We start from the raw sequence: 18,117 nt of genomic DNA on the forward strand, positions 1-18,117 counted from the left end.
ATGGCGGGGAAATTAAAATGTCATTTATGAAAAAAGTTTTCTAGATTAAAATGTCATGATTGTCAAATCATGTTGAGAAACTGGTGGCAGGGGAAATGTTTTGCAATGCGTTTTCCCAGCGTGTTTGTTTAAAAATAACAAAACTTTTTGTATTTAAGTAGATAATTATACGTAGTGATCTATTTTAACAAAATATATAAAATAAATTAGTGTCGTTTTATATTAATAGTGCTTTTCGGTTCGGGTAAAAACAATTGGAGATGACGTCTGTCATATCATATGAAAATGAATGTAATTTATGACATGTGTATTACTTCAAACATTAATATGTAATTTAATAAATCCTTTAACGATATTGTGATAACAATACAACAGTGCAAGTCATGGGTGCTAAACCAAGCACGGCTAACGGCACTCAAAGCCCTCGAACGAGGGCATTTTCAACAAGTAGCAGTTCCGAAGTTGTCACTGCACCCGGTTTTAGATTAATGCGAGCTCTAGGGAATGAATTGTCTAACGATAGACAACGAGCTCGATCGCTTTCTAGTGTTCCCGATTTACACGCCAGCCATGAAACTCTTTCAATGCCTACAAATGGGGCTAGCTTCGATGTTTCGACAGGAGCTAGCCCCGAGACTGATAGTAGTTCAGCCGAAGAGGCTGGTAGTGTTTTAGGATCCGCTGCTGCTAACATAGCTTTAGGAAGAGTGTATGCTGCTCATTCTTTACCTTCACATATATGGTCTTTGAATGGTAAGTCCAAATTTATTAAACATTGGTTTATTCAATATATTTTCGTTAGTATTAAAGATGAACCTCAAACAAATTAGAATAAACTCTTATCAAAAATAAATTGAACTTTACTACTTTTTATTCCTATTAGTTATAATGTAGTATTGATTTAAAACTTTTATCAGCTCTGGAAAATATGGTAAATAAATTCCAAACTTGTTTTTTTTTAAAGATTTTCTTATGCTTCATCTGTGTAAATGCATAGATTGTTGAACTAGTTTTAGAAATATGGACAAGGACACGAGTTAGTACCATTAGCTTATCAACTAATTCTTAACAACACCTTGAAGTTTATAATCATTCTGTAGATAATGAAAATATTAATCATTGATAACTTTTAGATATGTTCTAATAATATATCTGACAATGTGTGTAATTTATAAATCAATTCAGTGTTTTAAATTACATGCCCTATGGTCTCAAGTCTTATAAAAATTCATATTATGTATAAATGATTAGTTAGCAATAAATTTATCAATTGATTTCAATGGAAAATATTTTATGGCCTCCTATATTTTGTGTTGGTGTTGTATAAATTGATTTCCACTGAAATCACTTTTATATTGTCCCTGTACAAAACACTTATTTCAATGTATCAAAATAATATCTTTTAATACTCATATGGACTGATAATGGTCATTTAAAAAGATATCAAAGAAATAGTGCCCATATTAGAAACGAAAAGTGACTTAATAGCAATAGAAAAACCAAAGAGAATAAATTATGACAGATAGATGGCTCATAGTACAAAGAAGTACTGCTAAAGGATGCATCAAAGTGGTCGAAAATCAATAATACGATACAGGGGTTATTAATGAAGTTGTGGGGCTAGAAAGTGGAATATAAAGATCATTTTTGGACTTTAATTTATCTGGAAATGTAAGAAGAATATAAATTTGGGGATTTCAATGTCCATGGACTAATTTTTGGGGAACCTATGAAGTACAAAATGAAAAAACTTGACGAGATAGTGTAGGAAAAAAGAAAAATAGTAAGAGCATGTCATGTACCAAATGGGGTTTTTAGCGAAATCAAATAGACTCACAAATAACTTAAAAACATGAAAAATAACCAAAGAGAATAAATTATGACAGATTGATGGCTCATATTACAAAGAAGTATTGCCAAATGATGCATCTAAGTGGTCGAAAATCAATAATACAATACAGGGGTTATTAATGAAGTTTCGTGGCTAGGAAGTGAGATACAAAGGTCATTTTGTGACTTTTCCAACATTTATGAACGCTACGGGGGTTATTATCGAATATGTAGAACCAATAAGTGGTAAATAGAAAATAAATTTCATAACTAATCAATTTTTTTTTCGTAGTCATATAGTTCAGACAATTTTTAAGTATTATCACTAAAACATCGGCTTCATAACATATTATGAGACGAAAGTATCTCAAAAAACGAGTAACAGAAAATATATAATAGTATAGTTAAGAGTAAACAGTGTAAATCAAAAGGATGACGCTATCTTTGTAGTTCCATGAATGGTCGTCATGGTCTTATTCAAAATGGTGGCGCTCTTGTTTGAGTCATCTCATATAGATGGCGTTATTGCACGAATATATTTAAATATATAAGACAATAATCTGTAAAACGACCTCCAACTTTTGAAAGACATAAACTGTTTATTAGTTTGGTAGACTAGACTAAAATAAAGTCAAATTTCTGCGTTGCGGGGAATATTGCGATTATTTGACATTAAAAACTGGATAATTTCGTACATAAATCCAGCCACGTGACAATTTTTATTTAAATAATAATTCACAGATAATCAAAATGTTATAAACGCCATCTGACTTTTTTTGCTTCACGTCTTATAATTTCCTTAGTAACAGCGACGTGTAACCTGATAAAAACCATCCGAATAGAATTTCGGTATACAAATGTAATTAAAATCACATTGTAAATTACAAAAGTACATAAATTTTACCAGATAAATTTTCCAATACGGATTTATTTTTGCTTAAAATAAATAACTAAACAAATTGAATTTTACCGATTTTTGAAAAGTTCTATCTCACTCGCGTAATAACGACCAAAATTTAAATATTTTGAAACCAATACCTCCCTATTCGTGTCATATTTTTCAAAATTTTACAGCATTTTCAATTTCTTTCTTAGTCATAAAGACACTTAAATGTAGAGGTCATCAGCCTATGTTTCACCTATTTACAGCTGTCTCAAGGTCAAGTTAACTTTCGTTTTACAATCATAGATCAACATAAATAGACAGAAACTTAACCAAAGGGATGTCAAATTAGTAGTTAAGGCTAAGACACCTAGATGGCGTCCATTTGATCAGAACAAATAATATTATTGTGCAACATATAAATAAAAGTGATCTGTGGTGAAATAACTGCTAAAATTGTTTATTATAAATATAATTGTATAAATTATTCTCTTTGTTAATCTATTTAAGAATTCCAAAACAATATTTTTATTTCTGTTTACTTTTTGTCTGACGACTTTGAATTAATTGCCCACCCGATATTAACTTGAAATATCTCTATTGAATATAATTTAATTTGTACAATGTACGTTTTGACAATATTTGCTTTTATCTTCACGTCTAATTGTCTCATTAACTTTATAATTAAGTGCCGCGTTAATGCTTAAACAGTAATCTGAAATTCAATGGACGGCTTAATAACGTCAGTCATTAAATCAATATTATTTATTCAACAATACAACAATTCAACAATATCGAAATGGTTTTATTAAAACTAGGAAAATCTTATGCCTAGAATTTAGTTCTCTAAATTATTTTCTCAATACAATACATTCGCCCTCTTAGCCGAGTTTTTTTGTTATAAATTTCCTATTTTCATCTTGTTATAACCTTAATATTAAGTGTTGTTTAGAACACATCAACAAAACGCCCTTTTTCTGTATATACATAGGAACATGTTCTTTATATTTGTAGGAATGTGTTCCGACGCCAGATGATGAAAGAAACGATATAAATAGTCTATAAATGCGTATTATATTGTTTTCAATATTTATAAACATGTTTATTGATTTTTAAACACTCTTTGTACATCAACTAATTCAAATTTCTTTTTTATTTATTTTTAGAATTATTTTTATCCGTCAATAATTAATGTTATTTTTATTACTAATATTTAGACGTAAATAGATGAATAAAAAGAAATAAAATGTGTCTCTGTTACGATATATAACAGATTCCAGACCACCCTGTAAATGTAAACACTTCGTTACACAAAGTAACAGTTAGTTTTACATACAGCTTGATAATTGTGAAAATTTGATGTTAATTCTATTCATCAACTAACATATATTTATTTTTAACATTTTCCGTTGGTCCGCAGCCAGTCGTACGAATATACTATCTTTAGAATATTTATATATCTTTTGTATGCTCTGAAACGTATTATAAATATAGCTTCCTATATACAATCAAGCAACGTTGCCGGATCCAATAAAATATAATAGAGTATAAAAAAAATTCGTATTGTTCACAATTGTTTATTTAATTCATTGAGTCGTACGGTTTATAGTGAAAAGACATTTGTTTGTGCTTGAAATACGTTGATTATTGAAAATTCACACTAATAATAAATTTGACGTTTGAATTTAACTAATGTAGAGTATAAAGGTACTATATTTTGTAAAAACTGACAACGTCGCTTGATTACTTACCGCAAGCGATCCGTAGTACCTAGTTATATTCAGAGAAAATCATTGTTCTATCATTGCAGCTCTACATTTCGTGTTGTTACGATAAAATACTCAAAACTGATATTCTTGATTTGTTTATATTATAATTTTTTTTATCAATTTATCACATATGAGTTCTACTGCATAGTTTTATAACCTTGTACGAGACTCGTTCGAGTTGATAGTTAGACCGGCAGATTTTTTAATGTGTTAACTTCACTCAGTGTTTTTTTTTATTTTGTTGTTGCTATGGGTGCCAGTATTTCTTCTTATCCTTCGCACGCTTCGTCCAGAAATAAACAAAAAGGTAAGATGTATATTTTTTTTATTTAAATTCTCGTGTTGACTTGGAAAAAAATATAAAATTTGTGGTAACAAAATTTTTTTTTAATTCGATATTTGATTATAGTCCATTCGTACGTAGTAGTGTATTATCGAAATCATTCAAATAATAATAGTTTATTACTATTATTAGTATAGTGACTTAGCTTACTATTAGAATGTTTATCTAAAATTATATCTGTGACGGCAGCAAAAATTTTTTATCAACTTGCTTTAAAAACCTAGAGTTAATAGATCACTCAATAAGCCCTGTGACCAACTAAGAAAAACACATTTTTTGCAAAAAATCGATTTTGTACGAGGATTTGTATTTTGCCTCAACAACTGCTTCATTATTTGAGCTAAATTTCTTACCGGCGAGCATTTTTTTGAGATCAGCGAATAGCAAGTAGTCACTGTGAGCCAGATCTGGTCTATAGGGTGGATGATGAAGCAATTCGTTCGATTTACCTATCGTTGTCATCGATTTGTGAATAGGTGCTTTGTCTTGGTGGAAAAGTGGGTTTTCCTTCGATATATGAAGTCGTTTTTCATTGAATTTTGCATTTAAACGATATAGGACTCGTTATTGATTGTTTGGGCGCTTCGGACGTGGTTTACCGGCTGCAGTCCACTCAGATCATGATCATTTGATTCCGGAATGAAGTGATGGATCCATGTTTCATCGATCGTTACATATCTGATTTATTAAGTGTAAAAATGACCAAATATTGCTCTGAATCATCAATATTTCGTTGTTTTCGATCGACTGTGAGTAAACGGGGCACCCAACTTGAAAAAAGATTTCTCGTAATCAAATTTTCATGCATAATTGTGAACACACCTGTCTTCTGATACCTCTACGGCCTCAGCTATCTCACGCAATTTCAATTTATGATTAGATATAACCGATTTGTGGTTTTTTAAAATGTCTTCTGGAGTAACCACCTCAATTGGACGAGCAGAACGTTCGCCATCGTCGGTGTCTGTACGACAACGTTTAAATTCAGAAAATTCAATACTATTTGAAGCCATTTTTGACTAATCGAAATGTCATAAAATTTCGCACATAGTGTTTTGAAAGTTGGTACTTCATAAACGTCAATCGGATTTGACATTGGCAGCGCCATTTGTGTGATTAATAGTTTTGCAAATAATTCGGTTTTTTTTGGGTTTATTTTCATCGTTCCAAATTACTTTTTTTTGCAAAATTTATTGAAAATAAAACACAGTAAACGTTATTTTTCATATAATTATAATTTTTCATGTAATATTGTTAATATATCAAACCGCCCTCGTAACTGACTTACTAACAATGTTTATAATAATAGGAAAAGTATTGAAAATGTCATGGAACCGGTCCTGTCTTATAAAAATTAAAATTATAAAAAATAAATTTGCTTTAAATAATTAATTAGATATGTTGCCATTGACAATAGTGAAAAAATCGGTCAATTCATCGGCGCATGGTCGCTTATCGCATGACAATTTTCTTCTGTTCACCACCGCCCGGAAACGGATGTTTTTCACCGTATATTTGAAAGTTCTGAAGCGTTGTTCGATTCCCTTTCCGTACCTGTTGTGCCTTATCGCCCTCGACCTTGATTTGGGGGTCGGTAATTTTTTAAAATCACGCGCGTTTTCGTATTTTAATTAAAAACGTGACAATAACCTTTAAAGTGTAATTAATCAAGATTATTATTGAAAAAAAAAACTATAAAATGTGGACATACTTGAACGAAATTGAATGTTATGGTTGTTTCAAGTGATCCTATTTTAATTATGGGAATTATTATCGGTTCCTGCGTCCCGGAGGAAGAATGCGAAACTATTCCTAGATTTCACCAAGTAGTTTACGGTAAAAATAAATATTTTATATAGTGACATTTAAACAAAATTATATTTATAAACATACGTCCACATACTAAAATTATTTCCAACCATAAAAGGCGTGCAAAAAATAGTTTTTTGCTAAAATAAATAATTTAATCTCGATGAATCCATTAAAGTGCCATTTACAACAGCTATTTAGAATACTTCGTGATATTTCTTATCCCAATAATGTATAATATGATGTTCAAATATTGAAGATAACTCTATCCAAATTAAAACTTCAATTTTTTCATTACTTAAAACTTACTTATTGAATATAGGAACTTTAATTTTTCATTATAATGCATAAGGTCTCCCTATACCTATCTATAATTATTCTGAAGTTATTAACACTTTAGTAAAATAATTTATTTTTCTCATCATCATCATCATCATCATCATCATCATCATCTGGTGTCAATTCTTGACAGATATACCAAATGTAGCAAATATAATCGTTTTTTATGTCTCAACCTGTGATTTTATTTACAATAACTTGTTAATCTGTGTACCGACGATCTAGCTGATTAATTTCCGTTTTAGTTTATTAGACTATAATAAATATTTATCGTATACGTCTATTTTCAATTACAGGTTCCAAAATCCTGTTTTGACGATAGAATGTTTTTAATTTGTGTGTAAAGATTACGACAAAAAAAATAATCCGTCATAATAATTACTAGGAAAATATTTGAGTTATTTTTAATACGATTCAGCTTTAACAACAAACTAATTGAACCGGTTTGAAACCGCGCCAGAATCTTTACCTCGTATCTGACCCGGCTAAGAATGAAAACTATTCACACGTATTTTTGAAAAAGTTTTACTAATTTTTAATTGTAAGCCACTGTTTCTTAAAATATGACGTGTTCTATGGCCGACAACAAATTTTCACGTATTTTTGAAAATATTTTACTAATTTTTAATAGTACGCCACTGTTTCTAAAAAACATGACGTGCTCTATGGCCGACAACAAATTTTCACGTATTTTTTAATCAAATTTCCAGGATAATATGTCGAATTTTGTATTTAAGACAATCAAAAATCTATTGCTTTATAAATTGATTCTAATTTAAAACTATGAAATGTATCTTATTAAAAATCTAAATAATATTTATTATTACTTAAAATTTTATGATTTTATAAAAAAGAAGAAGATATACCATCACTTCCGCGCCGTTAACAACTCTCCATTTTATTCACATTATTAATCGTACATATATAAATATTTTCTCAATTTCAATTGCTCATTTTTTGAATAGCATTTTATAAAATTTAAAAATGAAAAAACTCTATTTAGAACCATCGACTTTTTCACGGCCACCTGCACCTACGAACTATGAACAATAGACTTTTTCTCCCAGTATGTTCCATTAGTGAATAAAAATGTCAGATTAACTTACACTAATTCTTGTTGGAGATTCACAGAACTAACAAATCTGAACGTAAACAAGGAAAGATTATATTTGTATTATTTAATGTCTTGTTTCAAATACATCATAAATAGAAAGTTATTCGCCGTAAAATGAAAGTAAAAAATTGAAAAACTCGATTTTATGGGATATAATTAAATAAAAAGTCTTTAAAAAATACGAAAAGATTAAAAATATCAGTGAAAACTTTTCTAATATTGTTTGACGCTGTCTCTTTTCAATATTATGAGGTATCCAAAAGAACGTTAGTTATTACTTTAGAAAACATACGAGTACGTATTATAAGGATATATTTCTATTGTCAGAAAAGGATAGAATATAAAAGGTTTGTCTATATTCATGTTTGATTTTAAACTATTATTAAAATGTCTACCTTTGGATATCATATATTTTCAATTTATAAATATCGAGATTGACGATTCGCAAATTGGTTTATATTTAGTAATATCACGTGATGTTATTGTTATCTGATATTATTATAAAAAAAAAGAATCTACGAATAGATAAAATACAAAATATTTATTATACGTATACGTTGACTGAATTTAAAATGACAATAAACAGTTAAGCTCACAATAAATATTTTCGTACGATGTTTTTTGTGGATAAAATAATTTTTAGTGTACAAGGTGTTTCGAAACTGAAGAATGTTGACGATGTTTTGAATTACCGGTAAAATTTTAGTTATCTTAATAAATTTACAGGGGGACGTCCGAATGTAGCTATGGAGTTCAAGGTAACGGTTTTAACATTGAATAAATTTGTTACAGGAATAAAATGTCCAGTATGCAGTAAATTTGTAATTCCTGATGATATAGAATGTCATTTGGTGATGTGCCTAACTAAACCTCGGCTATCGTACAACGGTAAGTTTTTTTTATATCATTTTTCTTCTAAAACTCTTCAAATTTGAAAATTTCATTTGTATATCGAAGAAATCGTTTATATATTCAAATTAGTCCAAAAATAACAGGTTTACTAATTACAGTATATTTGTATTTGTATCGTTTATTTGGTATCTTGGGATGTTGTCTAAAACGGTATTTTCGATTCTTTTTGGTTCAGGAAAACCATCTAACACCTGAATTTATGTGCGAAAACAGATAAATGACCTTAAAAAGTTATTTTCGACTCTTCAGGTCGTTGACACTTGGGGAGTTAGTCCACTCCACTTGAGCTGATTCGAGCCAGAACGTGTTTTTGTTTAAGTTTTTTTTTTATTTATTTAACGTGCTATTGACTCCTCTTGTTATATATATTAAACTACTGTTTGTTGTGTATAAAACATTTTTTGAAAATAACAATTAAAAAAAAATAACTTTAGAAAAATTGTTAATGAGTCGTATTTTTTTCGCTAACGTTTTGGTTATAAAAACATTTAGTTCGAATCGAGTTGGTCGATGATCCTTTGAAATATGTACGTCTAGACTGTTGTTGAACTAACTACAGGATCGTAAATTTGATGTACCGGGTGGGCAAATAAAAACGACAGTCGGTCATATAAATTTTTTAAAAATATATCCAATTAATTGGCACTTTTTATATACGATAATCGAATTCTTCAATAAATTCTGCGCGTTTTTTATTTCGTAAGTTTTAGTCTATCTCAAATAAGATATGGGGGAGAGTGGGAACATTGTTATGAAAAAATGCTTCTAAGTCCGGTTCTGCTTAGCCGATTTTTATAAACTTGATTTTGTTTGAAAGAACTTGCAGCAATACAAACTATATAAATTCCAATCAATTTAATTATCAACGTGAATGCCAGAGGGCGTTGTTTTATATATTTTGAATATCGTGACTTCTGTTGACCAATTTGAATGGAAGAATAAAATTTTTAGTAGGTCTTTCGAAAATGATCTAAATTTACATTAAAATAGCGAAAACCGCATGTCGATATGTTTTTTCAACCCCAAGAAATCTTATGAAATGTGTAATAGACGAGATTTTTTTTAATGTCTATTAGAATGGTTCTTCCAAACGGAAATTAAAAATTTATTATCGATCGGAAGTTCTAAAATTGGCCTACCAGCAGTGATTCAAATATAATAATCTTATTATTGCCTCTAGATGGCGTTTTTTAAATAGAATAATAATATATATGAAACAAAGTTGTCTAGTATTCACGTTGCTAATTAAATATTTTAGAATTTATATATTTTGTATCACAGGACAAAAGTTCTTTCAAACAACATCAAGTTTATAAAAATCGGCTAAGCAGAACCGGACTTAGAAGCATTTTTTCATAACAAGGTTCCCACTCTCCCCCACATCTTATTTGAAGAGATAGACTAAAACTTGTAAAATGAAAAAGGCGCAGAATTTGTTAAAAAATTAGTGTGGGTAAATTTAAATAAAATGCTCTTTTAATTTTTTATTATCAAATACGCCCTTTATTGGTGGACCTAAATTTTCAAAAAATAATTTCCAATTGTTTTTTAAATCATTTCTATCTCTGAAGCTGTGATATAATCCGTTTCTGATTTATGACTGACGGTGGTTAATAGTTGCCCACCCGGTATAGTGTTACAGAATTCTTTTACTATAAACGATTTTTACACAAAACTTCATATTTATCCAAAACTCTTGCCAAAAAAAACAAAATTTTCGTCATTATTCGCTATCTTTTAGTTCTTTCTAAATAAATCGTTATGAAGTTGATTTCAATTTCTCATTTGTCGTAAAAAAATCTGGCAACAGTGTTTGTTGCAAAATTTCAGACATTTAAGGGGCGTTCCTTTTGCATGAAATCTCAGATAATTTGACTTATATAAGCGTAGCTCATTCGTTCCATTTAAGGTGGATTCATAAACGTTCGCGCCTGCGCTGAAACTTACCGATACAGCACTAACTTATATTTTACGGAAATCACTCAGTTTAGTTATTTGATAAATGATTGAAAAGTTTGAGGGTATATTTACTTGTTTTTTGATTAGTGCCTTGCGATTAACATCTTCATTAAGATTTGCGAATTTATTTTTATTTTACTATTGTATTGACGAGTGCATTTTGGGTTAGAATACAACGTAGTGAATGAATGTCTCAGTCAATTTGAAATAAATCAGATTATTTGCAAAAGGAAAGCTACGTTAATGCACAAATAATATTTGTTTTTCTAAATTATTTTTTCGTCTATTTCATATTGTTTATTAATTAAAAAAAAACAATCAATTCAATTACGTTTTACAACATATTTTGAGAGGATAAATTGTTTATAAACATATTATTTTGTTTCTGTAGAAGACGTACTGACTGATGATAAAGGAGAATGTGTCATATGTTTAGAAGAATTAAATCAAGGTGATATAATAGCTCGCCTTCCTTGCCTTTGTATATATCATAAGACGTAAGTAAATTTATTTAAATGAGACAAAAAAAGTGGTTTGTAAATGATAAACAGACATTATTAATAATTATTAATTCATTTCGTCACGTTTTATTACACAAACACGTATTTCCTTATGTTTAATAGCTATTCCAATGTCTTTGTGATACAGTGGTAACTGCGTAGTAAAAGTCATGCAACAATGTTAGTATTTTTAAATTGGCCAACGGTAATGACGTCGAAACTTCGTCCGCCATATTGAACTCGTAGCTTTGTTCGCGGGTCCGGGTACAGATCGCATGCGCAATTTAAAAATTGTCGTTCACGATTAGATCAGTTTTGATTTTTTTATTAATTCTTCCGTGTTCGCGGATCACATCGATTGTTGATGAGGAATCAGCTCGGTTTCTCATCTTTCGCGATAAATCGACATTCTAATCTAATTATAAATTTGTATATTGCCGGATTTGGAAAATTTTCAGCTAAAATTATCCTTAAAAAGCAACGATGTATATTGAACAAAATATTAGGTACGGATGATTGGAAATGGGGTTCACCCTATTATTGGTTATAAAAAATCAAAATGTTTTTATTTTATTTTTTTCGTTATGTTCATTTTTTTGGCATTTAAGATAAAAACGGGACCAAATAGTTTGAAAACATTATTTTTGTCAATAAAAATCCAAAAGAACTGCGTTTTAAAATGTTTTTCGAATAATGTCTTATTGTTTTCGAAACGTACATTCGAAAACGAACAATTTGTAAAAACAAACAATTTAATATCATAATTTAATCAATTTTTACAAATTATTAAAAATTTTGAAAAATAAATCACGTTACTAAGAAATAACCTAACCTCAAAATTGTTTAATAATTTGTAAAAATTGTTTAAATTAATATATTTTATTATTTTTCGTTTTTGTTTGTTTTCTTTTCGAAAGAAATAAGAAATTTTTCGAAAAACACTTCAAAATACAGTTTATAAAATTTTTTTATTTACTAAAAGTATTGAAATTTTGGTTTCAAAACTTTTCATTTTTGCCTTAAATGCACTAAAAAAATAAACAAAATGAAAAAAAAAATAATTAAAAATATTCATTTTTCAATTCAAAATAAAACAAAATACGAAACGCCATTTCCTCTATACCACCACCGTCATTCTTAAGATGAACTTATGTTTTTATTTAAAAAAATATCATGTTTTCAAACATTTTTTTGCAAAATATTCTTTTCCGAAAACGAATTTTTTATGACTCATCAATAAAGTTTGACAACACTGTCGCCATATAGTTTCTACAAGAAAAAGTTTACTGAATGTAATAAATCATAGAGTTAATATTAAACATAGAGATGGCTGCATGTAAGTGCATTTAGACTATTGGTAGAAAGAGGAAGATCATCGATTTATATCTCTACTCGCAATTGAAAACAAAACTTGTTAATCTCCTCTTTTGACATTCCCGCCACTCGAAACGTCTTGGTGATCCAATCAGAATACGGTAGACAAAAAAGTAGATCGTATTTATCTTTATATGTCCACTTTAATCTCAATTCTATGAAAATAATTACTATTTAGTCGTGGTTTTCGTGAAATAAAACAGTTATTTTCATAATTGAACGAAATAACGAATCAAGTTAACGTTGTCGGTCAGTATTCTTAAGAATGAATCAACAATATGGCGTCGATTCGTTACACCACTGGTCAATATTCATACTCGTCGATGTAGCCATCGATTATTTCTATTTTTTTGTTATATAGGAGGGATAGTTGGAATTTTTACACAGTTATATACTCATTTTTACAGATATTTACGATATTTTTAGGTTAATTTTTGAAATTTCAGGTGTATAGATCAGTGGTTTGAAGTAAACAGATCTTGTCCGGAACATCCAGGCGATTAGCATATTTCTTAAAACAAAAAAAATCGATTTAAAAATGTTGTAAATATGTAAATATTCTATTGAATTGATTTGAACAAAGAGAAATAATGATTTTTATTACAAAATTGACCTAAACGGAAAAAGAAATGTTACCAAATATTGTCGAAGCGATTTATTGGACGAGTCAAGATCGTCTACGAGGGAAGCGGTGAATGTTCGAGTCGAGCCATATAGTGAAATATTCAAAATCAACGAATCGATTTTTTATATCGGGTATGTATTTAACGCTGTGCAATTTGGGAGCATAATTTAATAAGAAAAATGAAACCATTTTAAAAAATTATATTTGTAAGTTCGTAATATGGTTTTATTGTTTCTAAATTATTTTTTAAAAATAGGAAAAACTTATCGAAGCGAATATTGTAAATTGGTCAAGTGGTATATTGAATTTGTAGATTAAAATCGAATATTTACACCTCGATATTCATTAAATTGTTCTAGGACATGTTGATCTATATGTTTTCCATTATAGACCATACTTTGGGGCACTAGAATGCCCCCAGTATCGATAAATGTCTCATTTATAGCTCTGGTATCATAAAATTTACAAAATTGAGAATTTAACATGTACATTGATGTTTTTTCACTTCACTAGAGGCCCACAAACCAATTATTTATACGGAACTTGTTAATTCACATGTTTCGACATACTTTGTGGCACTAGAATGCCCCCAGTATCGATAAATGTCTCATTTATAGCTCTGGTTTCATAAAATTTACAAAATTAAGAATTGAATATGTACATTGATGCTTTTTCACAACTCTAGAACCCCAAAAACCAGAAATTGATATAAGGCATATCAATTTACGTGCTTGGACATACTTTAAGACACATTTATAATACCAGTGCTCTATATGTTATATAAAAATTGATTTGGAGAAAGTTAATTTTTGGTTTTGAACTTATTTCTGTCTCTTTGTCAGGCCCAGAGTCTTTGAAAGTGTCACGAGACTTATTTTTCATATTTGTCAATACTTTGGAGATGTAATGTACCCCCAATTATTGCAAATGTCTTATGTATATTACAGACAGGTATCTACTGTAGCACCGGAGTCCCAAAAATAAAAAAAATCTATACGGGGCATATTAATTTACATAATTTTTCTTGATTGGATGTACTGTGAAGAGCCAGAATGATTCTAATGTAGAAAAATGTCTCATATTAATGCCAGGAATGACAATTCATGTATTTCCATGTTTGACTATTCTTTAAATGGTCTCAAAGTCGGAAATATATACAGGGTTCATGAATTTACATGTTTTTTATAATTGGAGGTACTTTGGAGAACTAGAGATGATTCAGTATAGAAAAATGTCTCAAATATAGCAATTGACTTGAAATCTATGAAAATAAATACGAGGAATGTCAATTAACGTATTTTCATGATTGACTATCCTTAAAAAGGTCTCTTATGGTTATTATATATCAAAAATTTAAAAATAATGATGTGGGGAATAGTAATTTATATTTTTTCACTTTTATCTATCCTCATAATGGTCCCAATTTCAAAAATGGTCCCATATACAGCTCCAGGCACAAATAGAACATCATGAAAACATACAAAAAATAATCGAATCATTTTTTTTTGAAAATTTGTTCGACATTAAACAAATTTAATATTATTGAAGTTCTTAGCGGTTTTGAAAACTTCTAAGCCATAGTTAGTCCACGATGTCAGTTACTATGACTTCATTTTGCTTTTATACTAAAAATAAATTCAATATACTCCCTTAAATCGATCAATATACAATATTTCCACCAAATTATCCCAATATTTCTTTCCAAAAATATATTTTTGATACTATCGTATGGCTGCTGTTTATTATATTTTATTTTGGTTCAACTATTTTGTAAATTCATTACGGATGGCATGTTTGTAATTTTAGGCGAATAAATAGTTTTTAATTCACTGATAGGGGAGGTTTAGGTTTAGTCATCACGTTTTACAGACTGACATTGTGATTGGATAAAAAAAACTGAAATAAAAGCGATTTGTCGAAGATATTTTTTGGAAATTTCTATACTAATTACAGGTCATTATTATTATTATTGTTTTCTTGCAAAAATATGAATTTTTTCTAATTATTTTCCACCTTAAATTTCAATATTGGAAATTTGGTGTCGAAAGATAACTTTGGCAAACGTTTTCTGGTCGATTAAGGCCCTTTTGTAACTTTGTATCGATAGCAACTAGCTTTTAAGCAAAACATTATGTACAGACGATTTTTTTATGTACTTTGAACTATACAATCGAAATTCGGTTTATTTACTTTAATGAAATGTGTACTTTAGGGCAATAATCATTAATGGTTGACTAGATTTCTAATTTTATTTATTAATTTTACCAAAGTTTGTCAAAATGGTGTTTCAAAGGAAATTATGACTATGTTAAAGTATTACCAAAACCCCATTTGTCCTACCAATATTTTTGCTCTGTATACAATCAAAAATCAAAATAATTTGGTGAAGTTTTTTTTAATAATTAATTGGGTCTTAAATGAATAAATTTAAAGCTCCATCTTTACCTATACATACAATAATTTGACCAAGCAGATGCTGAGTATCCCCATGGAGTATCTCAAATTAAACCGATGAAGGCATAGGTGATGTAAATAATCTTAGATTTATCTGGGATTCATCGCTGAAGTTAGAGTCATCCGCTTCCAAAAGATTCCTTCTGAAAGAGGCCTATTGTTGAGTTTTTCGCCAGTTAGACTCCAATCTAATAATTTATCCATCCGTTTAGTTGAATATGTGATATCTTCATGAGACTACAGTAGGGCTCAAATCCGATAAGACTTAATACTCCCTAATTGCATCATTTCCTGCTAAACCCTGATGATCTGGTAACAATATTGTTTCCGTTAAACAGTGCTGTTAAGGTTAGTGGTATAGTATAGTCCAACAATGCCCAATCCAGTTTCTTTTGCTAATTTGGAATCACCTCGATTGTAACATCAACTGCTCTTGTAGCAAAAAACAATTTCTCGAAAGTAATACCTTTGGGTGATGATCTTGACACTTTTTCACTCTCACGTTCAACTTAATTTATGCTAATTCATGTTCGAAACCATTTGACTTTAATAAAGAGTAGATTCGTCTAGTACAGTGCTTCAGGTGAACCCCCAGGGGTCCGAAGGAAAATTGTTTACTTAAATTTAGATCGCTAAAACTGATTTTTTTGTGACAATGTGATAGGAATATATTAGTAGGGGGTTTACTGGAACTTATAACTTTTGAAATTGGTCTACGAAGTAAAATCTTTTGATCTAGTATTTAGAACCCTATTTGTTAGGTCCTTTTATGTTTTTTTTGCAAAATTGTTTTGATTTTAGGTTTTTTCGAAATTAAAACGTAAAAATATTGACGTTTCGATCTATTAAAATATCAATTGTGCTCAAATTTGTGTATTTTATCTTTTTGAAGCAAATCTAGTCTCCCATTTTTCGAAAAATGCAACTAAAGAGCTGTTGAACTAATTTTTTTTTCAAAAATTAGCATTTAAATCTTATTTTTTTTATTTACCCTTTTGTGCGAATTAACGTGAATGACCAAAAAAAAATCATTTTATTTACCTTCAATTTCGATTTTCATCACTTTCCTATGTATACAACTTTTGCGATACCCCCCGTAACATGAAAACCAACTATTAAATTTTGTTTTATATGAATTTTTTTAATGTACTTACATATTCAGCGTCATTTTGTCGAAAAATTGATGTGGCCAAATGATTTTTCACTTCTAAAAACGTCATTATCTGTCAAAGAAAACATAACCTAAATTCGAAACCTCATCTTTAACAGATGACATAACCTAAATTTGTAACATCATATTTCACTAAGAACCTAACCTAAATTTGTAACCTCATTAATCATAGTTTACAAAAAACATAATATAAATTTGTAACTTCATTCACCATATTCCATAAAGAACATAACGCAAATTCGTAACCCCTTTCATTATCTTCCTCAAAAAACATAACCTAACTTTGTTTTTAAAATTTTCACAATAAATCGCACAAAAAAAGTAAATATTTTTTGATTTTAATGTTTTTTTTTAATCTATGGAGATAGGCAGCTAAGACAATTCAATAAACATCATATTTGTTAAATGATCGGGTGATTGCAATTTCATACAAATATATTTATATTTCACAGATTTTAATTATTATTGTGACTATTTTTCACAACTTGTTGTAAAAATCATTTTTACTACAAATTACCGGTTACTAGAAACACAGTGACATAACCTCAATTAAATTTCAACACACGGAACAACATGGCTGGATCGTGTTAATTTTTTTACCGATTGCGTTCTATCCATAGATAAAGTGTTAATATTTCTATGGTTCTGTCCTAAAAATATCTACTTTTTCTATGTAAACATTACAGCCACATATTTTTTTATTAATTTCGGAAACAACCAAAGACTTTTTTTTAATAAAGTGATTATACGTTTTTAAGGTGCTATGTGAACTATTGTAATTGTTACCTATATTTTTAGTACGAGATTATTGACATTTGAACTATTTAGAAATTCGTTTTTATGTTGAATTTTGTATTTGTTGCTTCGAAAAATAAAAAATAACTTCTTCTAAAGAAGTGCCATATTTTCATCATTAAATAAAAATGAATATCTAGGATATAGCCTTGTAGTAACAATAAAATTGTAATATTTTCCTTCTGCATTTTTATTTATACAGTGGTGTCGAAAATTCTAGGCAAAAACTCATCCATATCC

At 29.1% G+C, this 18,117-nt stretch overlaps 1 protein-coding gene across 1 annotated transcript; it reads left to right on the forward strand.

Annotated features, from left to right (window-relative positions):
• Positions 1-49: 49 nt before the first annotated feature.
• LOC130443416 (E3 ubiquitin-protein ligase ZNRF1) lies at positions 50-18,056 on the forward strand. Its single transcript, XM_056778021.1, has 4 exons — positions 50-753; positions 8,880-8,975; positions 11,350-11,455; positions 13,279-18,056. The coding sequence occupies exons 1-4, from the start codon at positions 384-386 to the stop codon at positions 13,334-13,336; spliced, it is 630 nt and encodes a 209-aa protein (XP_056633999.1). The 5' UTR covers positions 50-383; the 3' UTR covers positions 13,337-18,056.
• The last annotated feature ends 61 nt before the right edge of the window (positions 18,057-18,117 follow it).

This window comes from Diorhabda sublineata, chromosome 4 (genome assembly GCF_026230105.1).
Source record: "Diorhabda sublineata isolate icDioSubl1.1 chromosome 4, icDioSubl1.1, whole genome shotgun sequence".
Lineage (NCBI taxonomy): Eukaryota > Metazoa > Arthropoda > Insecta > Coleoptera > Chrysomelidae > Diorhabda > Diorhabda sublineata.